This window comes from Eschscholzia californica, unplaced genomic scaffold, assembly GCF_041429995.1.
Source record: "Eschscholzia californica isolate CP2 unplaced genomic scaffold, dmEscCali1.0.p SCAF_3, whole genome shotgun sequence".
Classification (NCBI taxonomy): domain Eukaryota; kingdom Viridiplantae; phylum Streptophyta; class Magnoliopsida; order Ranunculales; family Papaveraceae; genus Eschscholzia; species Eschscholzia californica.
In genome coordinates, this window is record NW_028238420.1 from 49,770,914 (window position 1) to 49,797,069 (window position 26,156).

The window sequence follows — 26,156 nt, forward strand, 5'->3', positions numbered from 1 at the left end:
GGGGAAAGCTTTAAACAAAGATCACCCTTCCAGGAATACTAACTATATGTGAAAGAATGAGTGCTAACTGCTAAAGCTATATATCTTCCTTACTGTCGTTCAACAAAAGAAGATAATACTAATCTTCACCCTTATCGTAAAAATAAATGTGAATGATGATGAATAACCAAATCAACAAGATGAACCAAGTAGTATCAATGACACAAAATGAAAATCAAGAGAGTAACAAACACGAGAAAATCTTCCTTACAGTTGAACTAATGTATTCTTCGAATGACTCCTTGTATTTTTCATATAGCTGTTGTGAGTAGTCATGAGGAGGTTTTTGAGTGCACATATTATAAATGGTCCTGTTATCAATCAGAATGAATCAAGTTCCTCCGAATAAAAACAAACAATGAGATAAATCATTAAAAAAAAGTTATTAGGATAGAATGGGTATACGTGTAAAGCATCATGTAATCGTCAGAGTTGAATTGTGGTTCAGGAAGCCCTTCTAAAATGTTTTTGAGCTTAGTAATCCCCTTTTGCATGAAATCCCATCCTTGCTCTAATTCGATCGTCTTTCTCTCATTCATTGCCATGTCTCCCCACCTTCTAAACACCTAATAAATTTACAATTCAACAACTAATTAACACAATTTCTCAACCAAACACACAAACCTAAAACCCTAATTTCAAACCAGCTTAAGATTCAATAATAAAATTAAATCTAGTTAGAATCAACAATAGAAAACAGATAATAATAATCGTCAGTCCAATTCAAATCCAAATTCATATTAGTTAGAACCATAGATTATCAATTTCATAAAGTAGAACAAGAAATGAAAGGATAACGACAAGAGCGACTTAAAACAAATAGATGCGGAAATAGATAGATTACCTGTGGAATAAAAGAAAGCCCTAATTTTGAAGTATAAATCAGATAGAGAGATTAGAAAAGTTAGGGCGAAGGAGATGAGAGGTGAAGGGATTAGAAGAAAAAAAAGATGAAAGAAGGTGGTAAATATCAGATGAGCAAAATAATGAAGAAGGGGGGGTCTTCCCGACAGCTCGAATTGATGAGATGAGATCCCTCTTTCTCTCTCTAAACTTAATACCACTCCAGATATAATTCCATCAGGATGACGTCTTCTTACCTTCTTTAGGGGGCATTTAGAGTTTGGTCAATCACATTTGACTCCCGTTGACTTTAATGGACAATCTAGGGTTTGAGTCATTCCACTTTTTATTTTTTATTTTTTATTATTAAACCATAATCCCATTCATAAGCGATAACAATCACAAGATTACGAGGTAGATGATTCTTATTCCTCTGAAAACTACACGAGAGTTACATAAGTAAAGTTCACAGAACTTTCGAACGTAAAGTGTCTCATGAAGGGAAAGGAATTGACAAAACACAGACTCAAAAAAAGACCATAAAGATTAAAGGTCGAGAAAAGAAATCCATTGAGAATGAAAAGATCCTAAAGGTCATAGATTAAAGACCCTAAAGGTCGACAATAATAAAATTACATCAATAATATTATACTAATAAAAGTGAAATCTCTTGATCGTTCTTTTCTCTTGTGTTGTAAATTCATCTTCAATCTTCTTGAGATGTTTATCGTAGAAATCGGCAATAGTGACTCTTCTTTTCTCACTAACATCTATATCCATACTTACGTTCCATAAAGATTTAAAATCACCAAAAAGTAGATTATACACTTCATCAAATTTAAATGTTGTAAGGCGATCCTTGTTGGAGAGAGAAGAACAAGAAGAAGAGGAAGAATCCAAGAAGATGAGAGAATTGGCGATCTTGTTCATGATAATGATATTTCTTTAGAGTTAAGAGAAAGAGAAAAAAATTGTGTAGTATGGGTTTAGATTCAATAGTTTCTCTCTCTAAAACCTACACTCCAAGATCTTATTATAGATCTAATTGATAACATAAACTAAAAAGATCAAAATCCAGAGGAGGGATCTCTCCTCCAGAGAAAACCAAGATATGTAAAGTAGTTTTAGAGAGAGAGATAGAGAGGGAAGAGATGGAACCGTTTTCTCTGAGTTGTTGGGAGAGTCATTCCAATCGGAGGGGCTTATATTGCATTTTGTGGTTTTATGACTCGTAGGTTTCTTTGTTGAATCCATTGAGATTCCTGTTGTATTTGTGCATTTTCTCGTTGTAATTCCACAACTTCATTCATTGTTACTGTTCTCTGACGTGCTTCTTCATCTCTTGCTTCCTAATATTATGGGATTGATATAAAGAAAATGAGATTAATTATTGAGTGAAAACTAACGAACCAACCCAATTTGGCATGTTGGATTAGACCCAACTGTCAGGGGCCATCCCCCACAAGAGATTTTAAACCCTTTCTCCTTCATCGGGGGGGTTCCATGTTGGTTGGAGTGATGTTTCAAAGAGAGGGAGAAAAGTCCTCCGTCCTTTGGTGTAACGGTTGGACACCCTTCTTAAGTCCATGAGGTCGTGGGATCGAGTCCTGGTGGAAGCAGTCTGCCATCAAGATTTGTCCCGTGTAATTTAGGCAATATATAAAGTAAATATTGTAATAAATTTGTCAGCCTCTAAGCCTCCTTCATATGGTCGGGCTTTAGGTATCTTTCAATATGGTTTAAATTAGGCGTCATTATCGTGCCCATCACATTTTCATGGTCGATGTATCAATGCCTTGTAACGACTAACGTAGATCGTAGTCGATTTCTATAAAAAAAAAAAGAGAAGGAGAAACATATAAGACAAGAGATGAAAAAATAGGTGGTTGTGATCGGATGTTGTTGTGGGCAATTGTGATAGTAGCGATCAGAAGTAGTGGCTATGATGAAGATTAAAAACTAAAATAGAAAAAACATATACGTTGATTTATAGACTCTGCTCTAAATCAATTGAAGTCAAATCTTGGGTTTTAGGGCGTGAATCGCTCTGAGGTGGAGCGATCTTTTGTCCTTTCCGGCACCACCCTATATCACGATGGTGACGGTTTTTGGCAGTTATGTTCGGTTTTGAACAGTTACCACCAAGCATTGAATGTAACTACGGCGACGATGGGATCGATCTGACAAAAACGGTTCCATATCGGGTTCCATTGTCCGACTAGCAAAATCAATCAATTACAAAAGTGAATCAAAGAGTTTGTTGACTCCTTCTCTCTCTCTAAATCTTGATTCTTTTAGATCCAGTTTCTTCTTTGTTTCTCTCTCTATAACTCCTAAAACTACAAGTCATCTTATAGTTCAAATTGCAGTTTGGATCTCTCCATTGAATTTATCTCTGTTGATTCAGAGTTGCATTTGACCCTTCACCTCTTTCTATTGAATGAATTTCGGATGATATATTTTCTGGTGATGATGAATTGTCGATTTTTAAGGTATTAGTTTGTTTGAAACTAATTGATGAGAATTGATGAACAGAGGATGTTAGAAGGTATGTGTTGTGTTTCTGATTCGTTATTGAGGATTGTTCTAGTCTAGTGATACATGAAATCTACCACCTCATCTTCGCCGACGGTGAAGATCACCGATGGGCTTGGAATGACGTCGTTCTTGTACATCGGTTTGCCCTCTAACAACGAAGATTTGGGTTCAAAGAACAATCACATCACGTGACGGGAATTGACGAAGTAATCTCTCCATCGGATTGGCATTAATTGAAGTATCTTTATATAACTACATCTAATTAGTATAATAATTTTATTGACCTTTAGGGTCTCCTTAGTGATCTTATAGGATCATTTAGTTGTGACCTTTAGGGTCTTTAATGGGAGATGCTAGGGTGCCCAAATTTTTAGGCATTTTAGTGCCCAGCTGATGTGGAATCACTAAAAGACAAGGTTTTTTCAAAGTTTGACTACAGTGGGGACCGCTTTAATTTCTAAATGAGGAAATATGTCACCCTTTAAGTACCAATTTCTAAGTCACTCTATCATTTCCCTTAATTTTTTTATTGCTATCTTGTAATCTTTTAGGATCTCCTTACTGATCTTTAGAACTCCAAAACTCGGTGGAGTTTGGGTTTAGAACTAGCACAGGATCAAGGGTTTCCACATAGGATCAAGGGTTTCCACATTATATAGTGGAGACAGATTCCAAAGCATCGGTATCTTCCTCCTCGGACGGCTTCTTCAGTATCCCTAAGGGTCCGTTTGATACGTATGAAAACAAGGTGGGAAAATCATTTTCGTAAGAAAATATCGTTTTCCACTGTTTGGTTGGGACTAAATGTGTGAAAACCCAATTCTCATAGTAAAAATAGGTAGGAAAATAACTCGATAAATTTTAACACCTAGAAGGTGTGAAATTCATTTTCACACTCTTGAGAACACGCTCTCTCTCCTCATCTCTCTCGTAACTTCTAATCTCTCTCTCTCTCGATCATCTCTCTCACTTCTTAGGAACAACAAGCAACTTTTATCTCTCTCTCTCGACCTTCTCTCTGATCTTATTTCTTTCTCTCTCACACGATTAGAGAGTATCTCGATCACCTTCTTTATAAATTGAACATCAAAACCCTAAAACCCCAAATCCGAGTTTGAACTTTGAAGATCGATTGAATATTCTCCCATCCACTTCATGAAATTAAGAATGAAGTTCATCAAACCCCAAAATCGATTGCTCTTACCAGATCCCATTAAGCCGAAGAAGCAACCAAAACTCAACTTTGTTGAGAAAAGCTTTCAGTTGAATCTTCATTAGATGAAGATAATGTAAGGTAATACTGTTTTATTTTGAGATGCTAATAATTTTGACAATTTTGTAGTGTTTCTTCTGTTCTATGGTTCTATCCAACAACTTACTCATCTTGAAAATTAGTTTCTACTTCGTACCTGCATCATTATTCTTAAAGCCTATGAATTATTTAGTGAATGCATAATGTGTTTTTATTCATCATATACCATAGTTATGCATTTTTTGTTTCATTGGATCTAAATAACAGTAAGCTTCTAAAGTTTTTTACATTTGGATGTGGTCATGTTTTGTGCTTGTTGTAGGATATACCATTATGTTTGTTACATTTTAGTACCACCCCTATAGACTTCAAGGTTTTAGAGAAAGAAGTCCAATATTCCATTAAGCGAGAAGAAAGAACGAGCTACGTGAGGAACAAAATGTACACTATTGTGACAAAAGTATTTGAATGATGTGTGCTGGCCAGGTTAATTCTCTGGTTATTGTTAGATACATTGTATCCTACGCTCTTTGTTCCTTCGCAAACATAGTACCATGAAGTTCAACTGTTTTCATGATAAGATTAAATTATTTTGTCATTCGACTATTAATTTTGTAACCATTATCTTGTATGCATTTGCTTTCGGTCAAGCAACTGCATATGATAGTTGTGCTTGATATTTGAAAGATGTTGGTTTATAAATGAAATAAGTAGTCTTTATATTTTATTTTATAGGTTCAGTAATTGCTTCCCTGTTGGTGTTGACTGTCATATAGCGTTGCCTCTTTACTGCAGGATGCATATGTTTCTCCGCAAAATTTTTGAAAAATGTGGTTCAGGTCCTACAAATGGTGAACAACATTTAGCACCGAAGATTGGTTTAGGTCATACAATATGGTTACTTATATTGCAGTTAAATTTTCTACAGTGGCTTGTCCTAGTTCTCCTCTTCAACAACCCACATAGAAATACTGACTTTGAACCTCAACTTGAAGAGCAGAGTGTCATACTTGGACCGACACCAAAGTGGTCTTCAAAAGAGCAATTAGCAACAATTATGTGGGAGGTGTACCGCCGACGAAATCATACATAGATGTCTTTTACTCCCTTTGTGTTGTTTATTTTTTGTTTATTTGAATGACATGTTAATGCACATTATTTGGGTGTTAATATTAGTGTGACAGAAATATCATATTTTTTTCACTTGAATTTGAATTTCTCAGGAAAATCCGGGGTTGTATCAAACACTTAAATTTGCATTTTAACATGATATAATGGTTTTTTTTTTTTTTTTTTTTGTTGAAATAAAACAGTTTTCACATCATATATTTTCACACGTATCAAACGGACCCTAAGAGATTTTGAAAGTTTTGTTCACCCTCTTTATGTTGGGGCACACAAAATACTGAAATAGCATTCCTTCGATGAGACCGAAGTCTAGGCATTTATTTATGTAATCTATAAATCGTTTAGGCGGGAAAAAGAGAAAAGTGGCGCAATTTCAACATCACCAAGGTTCCCCACTTCCCCTCTCCCATTTCTTCTCTTTCTCTCTCTATCTCTCTGAAAATCATCATCGTTTCTCCCTCCTTTAGACAGATTTAGAGAATTTAGAGAGAGGAAGAGGGGATCGTCAAATGAAGAGGAAAACCCTAAAGAGAAGTAACAGTAACAGTAGTAGTAGCAGCAGTAGAGGGAAGATTAAAAAGATGAAGGGCGCATTTTCTAGTCATCTAACAGTTCAGTTAGGTCAAGTTTCCTTGTTCCCCTTCTACCAGGCTTCTTCCTCTTCTAACACTTCTCGCTTTCAGAACCGACCCGATGAACAACACCAAGAAGATCAGTTTCCCTCTTTGAGTCCCCTTGACGGTGATATTGAAAACGCAGATGACAAAGATTGCATCCTCAGTCAAGATTTTTTCTGGTAATTTTTTTAAAGTTTTGTACTCTTATTGGTTTGCCTGATTAGGGTTTTATTGTTCATGTTCATTTCTACATTTCCGATCTATTAACCAATAAAACAATCATCTGCTATTTTCCTTATCTTTATTATGAGTTTCATTCTCTTGTTTATTGATAAGATGGTTAATTAAAGAAGAAAGATTTACCCAAGAAGAAGAAAAAGAAGATGCATTTGATAAGTTTTACTTAATGGGTATCTAAGATTTTTCCAAAAGGTTGGATTTTTAGTAAAAAGAAATGTAGATACTTTTGTTTCTAGGTTTAGTGAGTGAAAATTTCCAGTATCAATCATTTTGCCAGTCGAACAACCTTCTGCTATTAACTTGATCCTTTTAAAGGTTAAACCTTTTGTCATTGATTTTCTGGTCACTAAAAAATGTTATCTTTTCTTTTCTTGTTTCACCACAGCACCCCAGATTATATTACACCCGATGGGCAACAACTTAACAACTATTTAGATGGAAATAAGGTAATCCTTCTTGCTGGTTGTGATTTAGATATAACCATTTTGTATGTATTCGAAATTCCATCATCTTTGCTGTTAATGTCTTCTTTTCATTGCAGGAGAACTTGACGTGCCCCAAATCACCAGAGAAGTTGAACACTGCAAGAAGTAAGAGAAAGAGAGAGGGTAAGCTTTGCTTCTCGTGACAAACTTTGGGGTTTATTAATACCCGTTGTTGCTAGAACCGCTAGGGCAAAGACATTTCAATTTTCTTGCAGTTGTTACTCTGTTAGGCGGCTTAATGTAGTTAAATTTGAACATTGCAACCCACAAATCATTTGTTGGTGGTTTGCTTCCATGATGTGCATTCTGGCCTTCTGAGATAAAATAGGGGGTATCTAAAAGGATTGGCTATATACAAATTAGATCTCGTGTAAAAATGCAATTGAACAATCCATTTGTCCAAATCAAATGCCAAATATACAATGAAGTTGGACTGCATAGAAGTTTGTATTAGCAGTCCCAATGAGCCAATGAAGTGGAGAAGTTGTAACTTCACGAAACATACGAAGCATATGTGCAGTCATGCAGTTTAAGCTTTAGCTATAGTCTGTGAGTAAACAGAAGAAATTGGTTCACGCTTCACAGATGAAGCTCTATTACAAAATAAACAGTATTTGTAGCTATCAAAAGCAAATGTATGGTGTTGTGTAGTTAAAATACCCTAGGATCTTGAAACACTCTAAACTAATATAACTATAGTCTTACATTAGATATGTCACTGTAATTGTTCCTTCCCTTTTCTCAGTTGAAATTATGAAAAACCAGTTTAAAATTTTTATTTTCAGGCGGTTTTCCACTCAATTCTCCACACCCTAACTTCCCTTGCCATCTAGAAGTGATGGAATTTGCTTTGGATTCATTAGGCTCAGATGGCTTAACAGAAACCACATCTTTGATTGGTTCAGAGGACAACTGCGATAATGTTTCTCTATCTGCAACTGAACTTGCTTCGGATATTCTTGGCTCGGAAGAATTAAAAAGAGAACCACTCGTCATTGGACCACAGAAGAAGAAAAATTATGTTTCACAATCTGCGGTAGCTCTACGTAGTCGAGTTATGCCTCCCCCGTGCATAAGCAATCCATATCTAAAGGATTCGAGTGGAGTGGATCTGGATTCATTTGGCAACAAAAGATCCAAATTCGCAGGTACAATTTGGTTAGCCTTTTCTTCAAGTCCTTAACAAAAGAATACATGGTTGCGTAATTAGTTTGTTCTTTATGTGTATAATGAAGTGTTGACTGTTTATTCCTCAAAAATTCTATATCATGTTATACTAAATTTAAATTTGAATATATATAGGTTTTTTTCCCACTGCTCCCAGAGGAGACGACATTTCACGCTACCGGGCAGATTTCCACGAAATTGAGGTACTACTTAACTCATGAGGTTTCTAATGCTCTTAAACTTTTTGTTGAAAAGGAATACTCTTCTTATATTATGCGTAACTTTTTATAGTTTATGACCATCAATATCTGCTGCTATTATATGTGACTGTTCTCTGCAGCAAATTGGTTGTGGGAACTTCAGTCGAGTCTTCAAAGTCCTGAAGAGGATTGATGGATGCATGTATGCAGTTAAACAAAGCATTAAACAGTTGCATCAGGATACAGACAGGTAACTGTTCATTTCTCCATCATCTAGCATTGTGAATACAAGTTACTTATATTCTTTGATATGCAGGGAACGTGCTTTGATGGAAGTTCAAGCTCTAGCAGCTCTTGGTATGTAGATAAATGTCTCACATTGAATTCTCCGTCTCTGTCTTCATATTCAGGATACTAATATTTTCTTTCTTAGGATCTCATCATAACATTGTCGGGTACTACACTTCTTGGTTTGAAAATGAGCAGTTGTACATTCAAATGGAGCTCTGTGATTGCTCTCTATCCGTCAAGAAATCTTCTCAATTGCTGACAGAGGATGAGGTCTTGGATGCTATGCACCAGGTTTTTAAAGATTTGTCTTTTGTTGCTTATTCACATTTATTTTACTATTACGAGTTTTGTTTGCATTATATTTGGTGTGCATAAATCACATGCGAATGATATGTCAATCAATAGTTTATAGTAAAACACTGAATTGTAAAGAGGAAGCCCAGACCTTGGTATAGGATTTCAGAGACATTTCCGAAATTTTTAAATGTCCTAAATATGAAGTGCGTTGTATTTGAATCAGTGAGAATTCTTCTGAAACAAAAGTATGACCATGAAACTTATATAGTACTAAATAATCAGAAACAGTCAGTGTTTCTCGTAAAAGATAACTAGCTAAGGCACCCATGTAGAAGTATCTTAATATCTTTAACAGGGTTATTATGTATTTTCGCCATAAGTTGCATTAATGTTAGAATACTTAGCCTACTCATTCACTATACATTGTATACATCTTTCACCAAAACAAAATATACATTTCATACACGAGATTCTGGTGTACGTACTGAACTCCATTTTTCAATGTGATACTGTTCAGATAGCTACAGCATTGAAGTTCATACATGAGCGAGGGATAGCTCACTTGGATTTAAAACCTGATAATATTTATGTCAAGAATGGTGTTTATAAGCTCGGCGATTTTGGTTGTGCAACCCTCACTGATAGAAGCTTATCGATTGAAGAAGGAGATGCGCGCTATATGCCTCTGGAAATTCTTAATGACAAATATGAGCATCTCGACAAGGTTGACATCTTCTCCCTCGGAGCTACTATTCTTGAGCTGGTCAAAGGATCACCATTGCCAGAATCTGGCCCACAACTTTTGAACCTTAGAGAGGGGAAAATCCCTCTTCTTCCTGGACATTCTATGCAATTCCAGAATTTACTCAGGGTAAGGAACTGTGTTATCAGTATATCTTTGTTATTGTCCATTAAGATCACTCGAACGCTTTGTTTTTCATCTTATCTTTGCTTTTGTTTATCGAACTAATTTCTTCTCGTTTGATGATATGTCATACTAGGCGATGGTAGATCCAGACCCAGTTCGAAGACCATCTGCTAAAGAGTTATTAGAAAATCCAATCTTTGACAGAGATCGTAAATCTGCAAGAAACCCATAATTATATGTTTGACAGAGGACAGGGGACAGAAGCTAAAATTGATTTCATACAGCTACTGATGAGTTCAGTTTTTGGAAGAACTGGTTGGGTTATATGGCCAAGTTGCAGCAGCAGAATGAGGAGCCAAAAATCCTGAAGGAGAGTTCCAAACTGTGTGGAACCATTTTTGTAATTTAACATGATCAGGAATTAGTTCATCTCCATAAATGTTGGCACCAATTTTCCCATACCAATGTGGCGCAACTAAGCAAGCTATCTAAGAAAGAAAGAGATAAATGAACAAATTTTGTGTATATTTTTTGTGAAGATGAGAACCTAATTGTTTCTGTTTAAGTACGAGTAAACTAATTTAGCATTACTCAAAAAACTAGTTTTCTTCTAATAACAAGGTTTTCAAACCAAGTTCATCTTCTCTGATTGATTATTTTAATTGTAAGATTTCTGAATTCAGAAAGGAAAGAATGTAAGGTGCTGTTTGTTTTTTCATTTTTTCAGATCTGAAATTCAGATGTTTGTTTTTAAAATTGAAAAAATCTGAAAATCTAGCCGATTTTGGCTGAGGTCTGAATTGTCTGAAAAAGAGCCCACATATTTCAGACTTCAAAACAAGTCTGAAAACAAGAGTCCATGGTTGAAATATGTTAAATGTCATTTATACCCCCATAATTAAAAATATTCTCAAGTCAAATCTTTTATTTAGCACAACCAGACCACCAATCAGATCACCAATTAGACCACCACCAATTAGACCACCACCAATCAGATCACCACCACCAATCAGACCACCACCCCCAACCATATCACCACTACCAATCAAACCACCATATGTACAAATCAGACCACCACCATACAAGTCAGACCATTATCACCACCACAGGTACAAGTCAGACCACTATAACCAACACAGATACAAACGGCCACCACCACCACCACCACCAAAAACCTCCAACAACACAAACCGAGAACCACCACCACCAAAAACCACCAACACAAACCGAGAACCACCACCACCAAAAACCACAACACAAACCGAGAACCACCACAACCAAAAACAACCAACTACACAAACCGAGAACCACCACCACCAAAAAATCAAGAACCACCACCACCAAAAATCACCAACAACACAAACCGAGAACCAACCCCACTAGAATTCGGTCTGTTAGAGAGATTAACTAATAGAAAGGGGAACATAAAGAGATCGGGCCGAGTAGGTTTCGCCGGAGAGAGATCTGGCCGGGGGAGTGAGAGGGAGGCTGAGAGATGGAGAAAGAGAAATGGAGCTGTTTAGGGTTTTGGTTTTATATTTATTAGAGAGAGAAAAATTTAGGGTTTTGTAAAAGGCCTTTGTAGAATTAAGTTTGTTTGTGAAAAATATTAAAGAGGGGGTATAAATGTAAAGTAGTTAACTCAGACTTAAAAATTCAGATTCAAAAAACAAACATAAGACTTACAAAATGATTCAACCAATTCAGATTCAACCAATTCAGTTCAGCCAATTCAGATTCAACCAATTCAGATTCAGACATACAAAAAACAAAAAACAAACAACACCTAAGTCAAAGATCACATGATTAGAAGAACATGTATAGATAGATAAGACACACGAGAACGGTTGTCTGAAGGCATGATATCTGCTTTGAGCTCTGAATTGACCTGAGTTAGATTTTAGGTTGTTTATTTTTTGCATGACTCGTCTGAATAGTTAGATTAGACTTGATTTTGGTCTATCCAATCACACGATTTAGATTCAAGAAAGTCAGATCTATTAAGAGAAAGAGAAAATAAAAAACTACTACCACCCCCTTTTTTTCAACAAAAAAAAGGGAGTCTATAGCTCGGGGATCCCATCTCTTTAACATTGGTTGAATATAATATAAAACTTTCATATTTGAGCCTTCTTAGAGAATTATACTAACAAATTCGAAAAAATACATGAATTAGTTCCAGTCCGTACACCTTCAAACTCAGGGTCGACACTAGGAGCAAGCGAGCAAAGCCTCGCCTCGCCCCCAAGGCCAAAGAACTTCACATCAAGCCTATAAAGAAGAAATTAAGGGGGCCGTTTTATTTAATCTTTATCAAACAATTACTAAGAGCAACAATTAGCTCAATTGGTTGTAAGCAGGCAAGAGAGTCCAAAAAACCCAAATTCAATCTCAAACATAAACATTTGTCCTTTTAATTTTACTTTTCAATTGGTTTAGTTGACTTTTCTACCACCACCATGATTACTAAGGGGAAGGGGAATGTTACGATATTTCCCAAATGACCACCTACTTTATGACCATCTTCTCGCGTAGCCCCATACTTTATCGAAAATGCTCAGATGACTCCCTTTGACCGTTATCGTCCATTTGTTCCTTTTGAATTTCTCAAAAATCTCATGTTATCTTCACATCAATCAAATTGTTTTTTTTTTCTCTCTCTCTCTCTCTCTCTCTCTCTCTCTCTCTCTCTCTCTCTCTCTCTCTCTCTTCTTCATCTTCTCCAAAAATCAAATTAGGATTTTCACCTTCCCCAAATATGACAAAAATCAAATTAGAGTTTTCATCTTCCCCAAATATGACAAAAATCAAATTAGAGTTTTCATCTTCCCCAAAAATCAAATTTTCTCTCTCTCTCTCTCTCCTTTTTTTTTCTCTCTTTCTCTTGTTGGGGTCCCTCCTTATAATAAAAAGACTCCTAATTGAAATAGGATTTCCGTTATTCCTTATTTAGAGAGAAATATAAACTTTTATTTCAAGCCTAAAAAGGAATCCTATTTCTATTGAAATACCTCCCTATTTATCATTATAAAAAGATAATGAAAGGGAAGAAATTTTCAGACTTTCAGAACAGAGAGATGTCAGAGAAAGAGAGATTTCTGAAGTGGTTCTTTGAAGAGAGCTTGAAAGGGATGAATATTGGTTTGAAGAAAAGAAGATTATTAATCTTGTGAAGCAATTTAGGTTGTGGTTATCTTCTTCAGCCTTTGGTAATCTAGGATTTGTTCAAATCCTAAGAGTAAGAGATTTCTATTTCTTTGTTTCTTTGTTCATTTTATCCACCATAGTTTTGGTGAAGAATTGCCACGTTAAATTATCTTGGTGTCTCTACTTTTACTTTCACATCGTTTATCTTTATATTTCTGAACAAGTTAATTAGGTTATTTTTCCTAACAAGTGGTACTAGAGCTCAGGTTGGATTTATTGTTAAATATAGAAGTGAATACTAACCGCATGATTGGTTTAGATGGAGAAAACTATTTGATGTGGAAAACAAAAATGGAAGATTTGTTATACTGCAAAGACCTAGCTGCACTCGTTGAAAATCATGGTACAAAACTGATGAAGATGGATGAGGAAGATTGGAAGGCATTAGATCGAAAGGTTGTTGGATTTATTCGACAATGCATGGAACCCAGTGTTTTTCATCATGTATCGACAGAGACTACCGCTTTTAGTCTATGGAGGAAATTAGACGAATTATATGATCAGAAGACAACTGCCAAAAAGGCTTACTTGTTCAGAAAGCTTGGAAAATTACAATATAAAGAAGGAACCTCAATTGCTCAACACTTGAATGAGATGAAAACTCTAGTAAATCAGCTTTCCGCAATGAAGTTAGTTTTGGATGATGAGTTGCAGGCCTTACTTCTTCTAATCTCTTTCCTAGATAGCTGGGAGACATTGGTGGTGTCTCTTAGCAATTCTACTCCTGATGGCATAATGCGTATGAATCACGTAACATGTAGTTTGTTGAATGAAGAAACGAGAAGGAAATCATCGTCAGACGAGTCTCATTCAGAAGTACTTGCTACAAAAAAACGGGGGAGAGGTAATAGTAGAAAATCTCATAACTGTGATAAGTCAAGGGAAAGATCAAAACAAAAGAAAGAAATTAAATGTTTTGGTCGTGGAAAAATGGGTCATTACAAGAGTGAATGCAGGAAACCAAAGAAGGAAAATAAAAAGGATGATGAAAAACAAGATAATGTTGCAGCAGTTGCATCAGGTGATAACATTATCTTACTCCCAGGTTGTGAAGACACTTTCTTAAGTATGACTGAGTCAGAACTAGAAACAACATTGCTTGACTCAGATGCTTCGTATCATGCTACTCCGTGTAAGGATTTTTTTAGATCTTACAGAACTGGTGACCTTGGCAAAGTCAGAATGAGAAACTTAGGTTTCTCAAAAATCGTAGGATTTGGAGAAATGAAAATTGAGACGAGCACAAGAAGTACATTGATTTTGAAGAATGTGAGGCATATACCAGATCTTCGGTATAACCTAATCTCTACCGGAGTATTAGATGATAAAGGGTATCACAATCACTTTGGTGATGGAAAGTGGAAGCTCACAAGAGGGACAATGGTGATAACAAGAGGGAAGAAGTGTTGTACTTTATACAGGACTCAAGCAAAACTGTGTAAAGGAGAAATGAATGCAGTTGAAAAAGATTCTTCCACTGATCTTTGGCATAGAAGACTCGGCACATGAGCGAGAAAGGACTTCAAATTCTTGCTAAACGACAAGACTTACCGAACATGAAAGGTATAAATTTAAACACTTGCTCTCATTATTCAGTAGGTAAGTAACATAGGGTTCTTTTCAAAGGAATGCATCTAAAAGAAAATCCGGTGTTTTGGAGCTTCTTCTCATTGTTTAGTAGGAATGCAACATAGAGTATCCTTTCAAAGGAATGCATCTGAAAGAAAATCCAGTGTTTTGGAGCTCGTTTATTTTGACGTTTGTGGACCTTTAAAGGTTAAAATACTTGGTGGTGCTTTGTATTTTGTTACTTTTATAGATGATGCTTCCAGAAAAGTTTGGACATATGCCATAAAGACCAAAGATCAGATACTTACTGTGAGGGTAAGAATTCGCGGGTCAAGAAGTCAGCTGGACCGGGTCATGACCGAAAGTCGAACCTTCACCTGTTAATAATTTTGCGGGCATCGAAAATGTCTTTGGACTTAACCTGTTGACAAGAGACAATAACACACGTGACCGTATAAGTCCCTTGGGACACCGGGATGGTGCCAGACTAAGGGGGCTCCGACGGTCAAGTCAGTAAACTTGCAAGAGAAGTAATAGATACGTGGATATTAACCTTGGAATGTTACCGTTTGTTGAATAATGGTCGGAGTTTAGGTACGACTCGTATAGTGGCCGGAGCTCAATCTCTACGGAAGGACTGACTTGGTTGGAGGGAGGCTATGACAGCTTACGAGGTATGTCTTTGAATGAGGCAGCGCTGGCGAGGTATGCCTTACTCGAGGATATGTACCGTAAATAAATGGAAAACTCTAGTATGACCTCGTAGATATTCACTTGGGTGAAAGTAGGGAAGGTTTGACCTCTAGGAGAGATAAAGTAACTTGCTTAATTTGATCGTCAGGAGAGAGAAAGTTAGGCTGCCCTTCTTTGATAGTACGGTCGTCTGGTCGTCCAGGAGAGAAAAAAGAATGGTCGTCTGGTTGTACTTCCTTGATAGAACGACAGTCTGGTCGTCCAGGAGAGAGAAATATGCTAGGTGATCACTCAGTATCTTTTTGGATGATCAGATGGTCGCTCAGATGATAATGTTAAGCTAATCCTCGGTGTGTTTGCCCAGAATCAGATAATGCTCATGTATGAGAGAGAGAGAGAGTATAGTGGGTGTATTCGCTAATTGCCAGATGATCGAGTATATTAGTCAGGAATTCGATGATCGAGTGTTTTCAGCGATAACTAAATAATCTGTATCATCTTCCTCTCGGTTCTTTTATAGTGTTTGTGGTCGACCATAGCGTGAGGTGTCGTCTTCAATTGGGTAACACTTGGAGCTGTCACCATTAATACGGGTATTGTAACCCCCTAACGGGTATATCCGGGATATTGTCATCTTGGATGACAATAATGCTTCCCCAACGGATATATGGAGGGAGGTCTTCTGGTGAGGACGAACCTCTTTAGCCAGGGCTGGAAATACACGCGTGTCTTGACGTTACCTTCGGGGTGCCCAGAGGTAAAAGGGGTCGGGCCCAATAGCCTTCAATTATGGGCTTAGTCGTCGTATGAGCCCATCAATCATGGATTTCTGGGGGGTGCTCCTGGTAACGTATTTTGCCCATACACTTACAGTTTTCAAAAATTTCCACAACATGGTAGAACGGGAGAGAGGAAAATCATTGAGGTGCATTCGCACTGACAATGGAGGAGAATACATCGGGTCATTCAAAGAGTATTGCAAAACTCACGGTATTCGACATGAACAGACAGTTTCCAAAACTCCACAACAAAATGATGTAGCAGAACGCATGAATCGCACTATTGTGGAGATAATCAGATGTATGCTTTCAGAAGCTAAGCTACCTAAAAGCTTTTGGGGTGAGGCAATGCGTACTGTTTGTTATCTAATCAATTTATCACCATTAGATGGAGATGTAGCTGAGAGAATGTGGGCTGGGAAAGAAGTCAGTTATGGACACCTAAGAGTGTCTGGTTGTAGGGTTTTTGTGCATATACCTAAAGATCAAAGAACAAAGCTTGATGACAAAGCCAAACAATGTATCTTTTTAGGGTATGCAGATGAGAAATTCGGATACAGGTTATGGGATCCAGTCGATAAGAAGATTATTAGAAGTAGAGATGTGGTCTTTCTTAAAGATCAAACTATTGAGGACTTCGAGAAAATTGAGAAGCACGAGAATCGTAGTAATGATCTCATTGATCTAGATCCACATATCTCTTCTAAGGTTATGCATGATAATGCAGGTGAGGAACAAAATCATGAAGATGAAGCTCATGAAGATGTTCCTATGAGTGATGATGTTGAGCAGGGAATGGAAGTTCAACATGAACCACCAGCTGAATTGAGAAGATCGACGAGAGAGAGAGCACCATATACCAAGTGTCCTCCACACGAGTATGTGAGGGTTACAGATGGTGGAGAACCGCAATATTATTAAAAAGCCCTAGATGATGTACACAAGAAGGAGTGGTCGAAAACTATGCAAGATGAGATTGAATCCTTGCATAAGAACAACACTTTTAAGTTGGTTGCAAAACCTAAGAATAAGAAAATTCTTACAAATAAGTGGGTATACATAATCAAGACCGAAGAAAGAAATTCACATCCACGGTACAAGACACACCTAGTGGTGAAAGGATTTGGGCAGAAGAAGGGTATTGATTTTGATGAGATTTTCTCCCCGGTGGTGAAGATGTCCTCTATATGGTTAGTATTGGGGTTGGCTGCAAGTATGAACCTATAAATTGAGCAACTAGATGTCAAAACCGCTTTCCTTCCCAGTGACTTGGAGGAAAATGTGTATATGGAACAACCAACAAGGTTTGAAGTTAAAGGTAAGGAACACTTAGTTTTTAAGTTAGAGAAAAGTTTATATGGGCTGAAACAAGCACCAAGACAGTGGTACAAAAAGTTTGAATCATTCATGAAGGATCAAGGATATCATAGGACGACTTTAGATCATTGTGTTTTCGCTCATAAATTTCCTGATGGAGATTTGATTATAGTTCTGCTTTATGTTGATGATAAGTTAATTGTTGGTCAGGATGCTAACAAAATTAGCAGGTTAAAGAAAGAACTAAACAAGTATTTTGATATGAAAGACTTGAGTCCAGCAAAACAAATTCTTAGCATGCATATCTCTCGTGATAGAAAAGCTGACAAACTTTGGCTATCACAAGAAAGATACATTGAGAAGGTTCTAGAAAGGTTCAATATGGACAAAACAAAACCAATGAGTTGTCCATTAGGCAACCACTTCAAGTTGACGCGTGATCAGTGTCCATCAACTAGAAGTGAGAAAGAAGAAACGGAGAAAGTTCCTTATGCTTCAGCTGTAGGAAGTTTGATGTATGCAATGGTGTGTACAAGACCGACATTTGCAGTTGGAGTAGTAAACAGATTTCTTGCCAATCCAGGCAAAGAACATTGGTTAGCAGTGAAGTGGATTCTGAAATATCTTAGAGGTACGTCCAAATATGTTTTGGTAATGATAAGCCAGTATTAGTCAGTTACACATACGCAGACATGTCAGCAAATGTAGACTCCAAAAGATTCACATCAGGCTAGCTATTTACATTTTCAGGGGGAGTAGTGTCATGACAATCTAAATTACAGAAGTGTGTAGCTTTATCTACTACAGAGGCAGAATATATTGCCATCACAGAATGTTGCAAAAAGATGTTATGGATGAAGAGGCTGTTAGAAGAACTTGATATGAAACAAGATAATTATAATATTCATTGCGACAATCAAAGTACCATCCACCTTAGTAAGAATTCCAATTTCCATTCCAAGTCTAAGCATATAAATGTGAGATACCAGTGGATCCAAAATGTTCTTGAAGAAAAGGTGTTGAAGATCGAGAAAATCCATACTGACGACAATGGTTCAGATATTATGACAAAACCATTACCCAAAGCCAAACACGAGCTATGTAGCAGTGTTGCAGGTTTGGGGTGAAGGAGTTGAAGGAGATGTCCTTCGACCAAGATGGCAATGCGAGCAATATGTCGGCTAGGACAATTGATGAAGAAGATCATCAAGTCCGATTGATTTAGGGGTCGTAGTGTTTAGCTAGAAACCAACTACGATCGTCGAATTACGAAGTAATTCGCGGCTAACTTCGATCGGATCCTACATCGGGTTACACATAAGAATGGGTATTTAATAGGATGATATGACTAGTGAGAGTGTGATATAACATTGGAAATATCCCATAAACATATCTCATCGGCTTAAATAGAATTTGGGCAAAAGATAGCAAAAAGACCCGAAATAAGGGTTTTGGGTCTAGGCCGGTTTGGGTACTTCCGGGACTTTAATTGGGCTGAATTTTGGAGGGTGAGTTGCTGACATACCCAGTAGTATGAACGCAAAATTTCGTGGTGTTTGGACACCTCCTCCTTAGGGAATTGAGAAATGAGAAAATATCATTAATTGCTATTTTCGACTATTTCCCTAAATCTTATTCTAAAGGGTGTTTTAGGAAACCTTTGAGGATGTATATTCTCATTAGGGTTCTATATAAACACTCTTAGGGTAGAGAATAAGGTGTGTAATTTCTCTCTAAGTTTACTTACTCTACCACATCAAGTAGAAAGGAGAAAGTGAGCTAATTCCCTAACTATCTTCTAGTCAAGCAAGAAGAAGGTCTTCTTATTATCAAACCACCATTGGAGTGTTAGCGAGCTTTCACGGAGGGAGAATAAATACACCGTTCGGTGTCCCAAGTAGAGGAGCTACGTTTGAAGCTCTTGGTATTCTTTAATCTATTCAACTAGCTCGAGGGAAATAACGATTAAGGTAATCTACTATCTTCCTATTAGTTAATTACTAGTTTTGCATGATGATCTTGGGGATACTAGTGTTAGACATTAGATGTCGTTATCCGCTATAAACACTAGTATAAGGGTATAATACCCTTCAGTGGCGTCAGAGCCTCTTGCAATTAACTAGTTTTTGCTAAGAATCGAACTAATTGATATGCTTGATAGTTTGATAGATTGAGTTTATAAAAGTATTTTAAAAGTACTTCAAACTCATAATTTGATTACAATGAATATGATTCACCTAGTTTTTCAAATTAAAAAAAATCAAAATTGATGATTGAAAGTGTTTCAAAACATTGAGTTTCATTGATTTTGAATTGGTTTTCAAAATTGTTCTTGAAAAAGTTTCAAAAACCTAGAATTTTGATCCAAAATTATCTAATATAGGGAAAAATGAAATTGACCTTACTTTGCAAACCAGATTGCAAAGCTCTGCAAACCAGATTGCAAGAGCTTTGCAAGACAACCCAAATTGCAAAGTAGTGCAAACCAGTTTGCAAAGCTCTGCAAACCAGATTGCAAAGCTCTGCAAAGTCATTTCAAGGCAAATCAGATTGCAAAGCAATGCAAAATTCTGCAAACCAGATTGCAAAGCTTTGCAAACCAGATTGCAAACCAGTTTCCAAAGCTTCGCAAGCTAAGGTTCTAAGGACAATTTCGACTGAGAGTGCTTTTAGAATTGTCCTTCAAGACTATTTCTAAACTATATATGGGGCCTAAAAAGACAAAAAAATAATTTGTCTTTTTGACAAATTTTTTTTTTTTTGAAATTGGGCCACCTCCCATCACTCCTCATTTCTCATTGGTAAATAGTGTAACAAACTATCATTTCAAAAAGTATGTTTGACCAATCTTGGAAAGTTTGTTTTTTCTAATTAGTCAATAAAACTGATACAGTTTCCAAATATTTATGATTTGACATTCAATGTATTTTGCTGTGTTGGTTAAAGAAAAACGGTCAAATTTTTATTGTTAAGAATATAAAACAAAATTTTCTCTAATTTCTTGCCTAATTCATCTACACATCTTCAAATTCATTGGAAAATATTAGATAATTCAGACCAGATCAAACTCGAAAAAAAATTGAACAAAATCTGGATCGTGCATTTTGTATTTCAGATGTATTTGTCCACTAAATGGATTGAAAATATTGAGTTTTTTTTTAAGCCGAAAATATTGAGTTATTGTATTTCGGTATGTCTTTAACCATAAGACTGTATAATTGAAAATGTTAAAAAGAAGAAGGAAACTTACTAGACTCAACGTCAACAAAATATAACAAGTACTCAGCATCACAGTATTTAATACTGAAATGATGGCATATTAAGCAACTACATGTATTGCCTTTAAAACACAAAACATACTAGTAATAGAAAAACCATCTAGACTAACAAAATTGATTTTTATCATGACAAACAATATCTCATTGTCAAAATGTGTCTTACCATTTTTAAACTACATCATAACCCTTAATCTCATATAATCCAATGGTAGAAAAAAGTAACCGTGTGGGTAGTGTGGAGTAAAGAAACCTTCAAAAGCAAGTAAACTAAGATGAAATATTTGATTTTTTTCACTAATCCCATTAATCATTGTCAACTATAAATAATGAATGTTTGTTCATGCATCATTTTCGGATTATTGTCTTTGAGGGGATTCTTTTTTTTTTCTTTTAGAGAGAGAAGAAATTATTGTGTCGATTATTTTGTGGGGGTGAGTCAATCAACAAAAAAAGAGTAGCAAATGGTGGAAGAGAAAGTTAGTGATGAAATAATGCAAATTAGAAGTAATAGTAGTATTAGAGAAGAAGTAGAAGTAGAAGAAAAGAGTAGTGAAAATAAGATATTGAAAAATCAAGTTAGATTTGACTCGTTTGATGTTGAGAGTGGCAAACTCCCTTCAAAAATTCATTCATCCACTCATCCTCTGGTAATTATCTAATTATTTTTTTTTATCAAGAAAACTTATTAATTTATTTTTCTAGTTATGCATTTTTATTTTGCTAAAGTTTCATATTTTTTTGTAGGTGAAAAAAGTTGATTTGATAGTTTAATGTTACTTTTATAATTGAAAATGATTTGATAGGGATTTAATTTTCACTTTTTTCCATGGGTCATATTTTCTTACTTTGCGGTAAGGTAGTACTTTTACCTTTGATTGGTTTGCCCTAAAAAGCTAGATGGGCAGTCGAAAATGTTGGGGCGAATTGAGATCTAACGACTGAAATTCATCCTCTTTCATCAATAGAGAAAGGGTGTGAATCCGGCCGATTACAGTTCACACCCACTTTTTCAGTGGATCAAGCATTTTCATTTTTTTTAGAAGTGAATAGATCCAACAAAAATGAAATATAATATATGTGATTATTTGTGTGAGCTTTTAGGTATAAAGAGATGGCTGTTTTGTTTATCGAACTTTCGTGTTTAACTAAGATGTATTTTCGAGTGAGAAAATAGGTATTGGTCTTTTGGGATGACCTATATACGATTTTATAATTTTTCGTGATTCTCACTATTAAGGTATGTTTTTTTAATAATATCTTGTTGAAAAAAAAAGTATTTATACGAACGTTTGTTCGTAAAAATGTAGGGAGGTGATTGGAAGACGGTATTGAAGCTTGCATTCCAAAGCATAGGTATTGTTTATGGAGATTTGGGCACGTCTCCTTTGTATGTGTTGCCAGGAATTTTTCAAGATGGTATCAAACACAACGATGATCTATTGGGTGTTTTGTCATTGATATTTTACGCTCTCACTTTCATCACATTAATCAAATATGTCTTCATCGTTCTAGCTGCCAACGACAATGGTGATGGTAAATTCAACATCTCCCTCTTAATCATTCTTTGTACATATACAATATCAAGTTTAGTAGGTTTCGAGGCTATCACCTTAACAAATCTTTATGCCCTTTGGGCTTAGGCCTATAGGCACTCCAAACCCTTTATCTTCAAAATGGGAGCTCCATAATTTGTTAGGTTGGACAGAGTCTGAACTCCATCTAGGGAACTCACTTAGGAGCTCCACTGGCCCGAGCTAAAAGATCTCGGAGGTGCTTTTGCCCGAAGGCGATGATGTTCGCTTATAGCCAAATTGGGGTACCTATAAGAATTTACTTCTGTAACTGACAAGGCTCGGACCGTCCCAGTCTCACAATAGGCTATTGACTATTGCCCTTGTCCATGAATTAGGAAGCTTAGACATAACGAACTTGATTAGTTTCCCATTATGTGGCACATTTTGCAGGGGGCACATTTGCTTTGTATTCACTAATATGTCGATACGCGAAAGTGAGTTTGATGCCTAACCAACAAGCTGAAGACAAGGAGGTTTCAAATTACAGACTTGACGTTCCTAGCAGGCGTTTGAACCGTGCTTGTGCAGTTAAGTCCATGCTCGAGAAGAGCAATTTTGCCAAGTACTTGCTCTTGTTCATCACCATGCTTGGAACTTCCATGATCATTGGAGATGGCATTCTCACCCCATGTATCTCGGGTATTTACACAAATACACACAACCATACATAAGTATATAACTATATAGAATTTATCGAATTAATGAACTTTGTACGGGTTATACGATGCTGCAGTGTTATCGGCAGTAGGAGGTATAAGAGAAGCTGCGAAGTCCCTTGACGAAAATACGATAATGTGGATATCTGTGGCTATTTTGTTCTTATTGTTTAACGTTCAAAGATTTGGAACAGACAAAGTTGGCTATACTTTTGCTCCTATTCTTACAACATGGTTCATTTTTATCGGTGTTATCGGCTTCTATAACTTTATAAAATATGATCCTACTGTGATCAAAGCCATCAATCCAATGTACATTGTTGAGTATTTCACAAGGAACAAGAAAAATGCTTGGATTTCACTTGGCGGTGTTATACTTTGCCTTACAGGTAAATATATCGTTATACTTCTATATCATAATACTTTACTATATAGGTGGTATATGGATATATTACGCTTGTCTTCAAACTTTTATAGTATCCTATATATGTAACTGCGAAATTCCGACATAGTTTGGGATAAGCACTTGAAGCCTGAGCTATAGGGGCGAACTCAAACTTAGTAAGTACTGAGGCCCTTTTGGGTTTGCTCTCTAAGACTTACCCACGAACGAAAGCTGTACACATTAGGCTCACGCCTTGGTGCCGAGAAATGCTGACGAATATACGTAACTGCTGGGGCTTGGGCCATTACATAATTAAACGATCTTTGTTCTTGAAAATTGATGTATGCAGATAAATGTCTAGCTAGCTATGGCGCATGTTGATGGACTTATACCTTTTATATTTACTCACAAGTTCATAATTTTTTTTTCAATGAATCAGGTTCAGAAGCCTTGTTTGCAGATTTGGGTCATTTTAGTGTTCGATCGATTCAAATAAGCACCTGCTCCCTTGTCTATCCATCTATAGTCTTGGCTTATATCGGCCAAATCTCTTATCTCAGGAAGCACACTGAGGACGTATCCAGCGCGTTTTACAGTTCTGTCCCAGGTAATTCTTTCGCATTTTTTGAACTCGTTTTAGACTTCTTGGGACTTTACAGCACACCAGTTCATTTCCTTTTGCAGATAAAGTGTACTGGCCGATGTTCGTGGTGGCGGTGTTAGCTGCTATCATTGCTAGCCAGTCACTGATTTCTGCATCGTTTTCGATCGTCCAACAATCTCTTGCTCTTGGGTGTTTCCCGACTGTGAAAGTTGTTCATACATCTACAATGTACATAGGCCAAATATACATCCCAGAAATCAACTTCCTACTTATGTTTTCTTGTATCGCCGTTACACTTGGTTTTAAGAATACCTTGACGATCGGAAATGCTTATGGTATGAAAAACTCGTCTACTTTCTTTCTTTTGTTTCACTCTTTTGAGGTTTTTTGGTTTTTTGTCATATCGTTTCGTTATGTTTTTGCAGGACTTGCAGTGGTATTCGTTATGTTCTTGACATCTTGTTTTCTTGTTCTTGTGATGATAATGATATGGAAGACGAATGTCTTTTTGATCCTCACTTATGTTCTAACAATCATGCTTCTCGAGCTTACGTACTTGAGTTCAGTGCTCTACAAATTCGCCGATGGTGGTTATCTCCCACTAATTTTCTCTGCTCTAATGATGCTTGTCATGTACTCATGGAACTACGTTTTCCGAAAGAAGTACGCTTATGATTTAGAAAACAAAGTTACAATCAAACAACTAGAAGAAATCGCCAGTGATCCAACAATGAAAAGATTACCAGGTCTTGCTGTCTTTTACTCTGAATTCGTTCATGGAGTCACTCCACTCTTCTCTCACTATATCTCCAACGTACCCGCATTACACTCAGTTCTTCTCTTTGTCACTATCAAGTCCTTACCCATAAGCAAGGTTCTTCCGGAGGAAAGATTTTTGTTTCGACAAATCAAGCCTTATAAGCTATCGATTTTTCGATGTGTTGTGAGGTATGGGTATGCAGAAGAGCGAAATTTCGGGCAGTATTTTGAGGAGATGTTGGTTGACAAGTTAAAGGAGTTTATCAGAGAGAGGTTGATGATGAAGGTTGGACAAGATCAGATCAAGGAAGTGGGTGAATATGGTGAGACAAATGCACCATCCTCTGATCAAGTAGAAGCTTGTTCCGAAGTCGAAAATGTCAATGAAGAAGTAGAAAGAGAACTGCAGTTGATAGAGAGAGAATGTGATTCTGGGGTTGTCTATTTGATGGGTCAGAATGAGGTAATTGCTTCAAAGGAGTCAAGTCTAGTAAAGAGGATAATGGTGAATTATGCTTATAGCTTTTTGAAGAGGTGTTTGAGACAACATGAAGAGGTTTTTGGTATTCCTCGAAAACGTTTGTTGAAGGTTGGAATGACATATGAGCTTTGATGAGTAAAGATCGAAGATGATGCTCTTCTTCGTGTTTAAGAATAATGATTGCTTGTTTTCATCTTGTTAATGTCTGTTGGGTTTGCAACTTCCTATCTTTGTTGTTATTTTGACAAGTTTATATTTGAACTCTTTCTTCGAATATAAAGAGTCGAACAGTCTTTGTTTATTGCAGAGATTCAAGGACGTCATGTTTCTTGTGATAATTGTCTATCTCTCTCTTTCTCTATTTGACTACCAAGATGAAAACCCATAAATGGACTAGAGATGAATAGAGAAACTAACAGATACCAAGCTGAAGCAGGCAGGTCATGAACCTGATGAAAGCTTCCAAGCTTTAGTTGATATACACTCAATAAGAAGATGAAGACAGACCAAAACCTGCATATCCAGACTCATCTCCATGCATGGACGCGACGTGACACAATGGTCTCTAGTTGGTCCTCAATTTAGTTAAAAACGAAATCAGGAGTAGTATTATGTACTCTGACTCTACCCTGGTCGTTGCGAGATCTCTTTGTCCAGACCAACTTTCACGAGATTTATCAGCTTCCACAATCCATCTCTCATCTCAAGCAAGATGGAGACAATGCCTGCCTCTACTTTATGAAATTGAAGAAACTTCGGGACGAGTTTGACTCTATGACTCAGGCCTAGCCTCGCAAATGTGGTGCTCGTACGGCCACCATCGAATACAGTAAGTAGGCAATGGAATTTTATAAAATATAGGAGTTGACAGCAAATCGAACGGCCTATT

General features: G+C 36.6%; 3 protein-coding genes and 1 long non-coding RNA gene across 8 annotated transcripts in view; 3 read left to right on the forward strand and 1 right to left on the reverse strand.

The window, feature by feature from the left end:
• The window catches only part of LOC147551318 (cullin-1), a 67,864-nt gene that overhangs the window by 7,032 nt on the left and 34,676 nt on the right, over positions 1 to 26,156 (reverse strand). Inside the window, exons 1-3 of one of the 3 annotated variants that reach the window (XM_086669628.1) lie at positions 1,140 to 1,200; positions 445 to 628; positions 251 to 350 (exon numbers count right to left, since the gene is read on the reverse strand). In XM_086669628.1, coding sequence (XP_086525754.1) covers positions 251 to 350; positions 445 to 584 — 240 coding nt within the window. In that variant the 5' untranslated portion in view covers positions 585 to 628; positions 1,140 to 1,200. Of the gene's footprint in view, positions 1 to 250; positions 351 to 444; positions 629 to 883; positions 1,085 to 1,139; positions 1,201 to 26,156 lie in introns of those variants that run through there. The other 2 variants (XM_086669626.1, XM_086669627.1) reach the window with 2 other exon arrangements.
• Positions 4,374 to 5,881, forward strand: LOC147551319 (uncharacterized). The gene is made up of 2 exons (XR_015238920.1): positions 4,374 to 4,714; positions 5,408 to 5,881. It is a non-coding gene; the product is annotated as an uncharacterized LOC147551319 (long non-coding RNA).
• Positions 6,031 to 10,599, forward strand: WEE1 (WEE1-like kinase). 2 transcript variants are annotated; one of them, XM_086670872.1, is made up of 11 exons: positions 6,031 to 6,187; positions 6,278 to 6,596; positions 7,043 to 7,103; positions 7,199 to 7,265; positions 7,928 to 8,290; positions 8,445 to 8,512; positions 8,650 to 8,759; positions 8,826 to 8,866; positions 8,943 to 9,091; positions 9,615 to 9,968; positions 10,099 to 10,599. In XM_086670872.1, the coding sequence occupies exons 2-11, from the start codon at positions 6,310 to 6,312 to the stop codon at positions 10,195 to 10,197; spliced, it is 1,599 nt and encodes a 532-aa protein (XP_086526998.1). In that variant the 5' UTR covers positions 6,031 to 6,187; positions 6,278 to 6,309; the 3' UTR covers positions 10,198 to 10,599. The 2 variants fall into 2 exon arrangements, with proteins under 2 accessions (XP_086526998.1, XP_086526997.1); XM_086670871.1 differs by having other exon boundaries at positions 6,031 to 6,596.
• On the forward strand, positions 20,907 to 25,605 carry LOC147551321 (potassium transporter 5-like). Of its 2 annotated transcripts, none has more exons than XM_086671263.1 (7): positions 20,907 to 21,455; positions 22,116 to 22,341; positions 22,773 to 23,021; positions 23,116 to 23,427; positions 23,863 to 24,030; positions 24,108 to 24,362; positions 24,453 to 25,605. In XM_086671263.1, the coding sequence occupies exons 1-7, from the start codon at positions 21,270 to 21,272 to the stop codon at positions 25,397 to 25,399; spliced, it is 2,343 nt and encodes a 780-aa protein (XP_086527389.1). In that variant the 5' UTR covers positions 20,907 to 21,269; the 3' UTR covers positions 25,400 to 25,605. The 2 variants fall into 2 exon arrangements, with proteins under 2 accessions (XP_086527389.1, XP_086527390.1); XM_086671264.1 differs by lacking the exon at positions 20,907 to 21,455 and adding an exon at positions 21,664 to 21,982.

Bases quoted from the DNA above. Each gene is read 5' to 3' on its own strand.
- WEE1 (XM_086670871.1), top strand. From the start codon at position 6,310: ATGAAGAGGAAAACCCTAAAGAGAAGTAACAGTAACAGTAGTAGTAGC. The intron at 7,266-7,927 runs GTAAGCTTTGCT...TTTTATTTTCAG, and splicing joins AAGTAAGAGAAAGAGAGAGG to GCGGTTTTCCACTCAATTCT. The intron at 8,513-8,649 runs GTACTACTTAAC...TGTTCTCTGCAG, and splicing joins CAGATTTCCACGAAATTGAG to CAAATTGGTTGTGGGAACTT.
- LOC147551321 (XM_086671263.1), top strand. From the start codon at position 21,270: ATGGTGGAAGAGAAAGTTAGTGATGAAATAATGCAAATTAGAAGTAAT. The intron at 22,342-22,772 runs GTAAATTCAACA...CACATTTTGCAG, and splicing joins TGCCAACGACAATGGTGATG to GGGGCACATTTGCTTTGTAT. The intron at 23,428-23,862 runs GTAAATATATCG...TCAATGAATCAG, and splicing joins TGTTATACTTTGCCTTACAG to GTTCAGAAGCCTTGTTTGCA.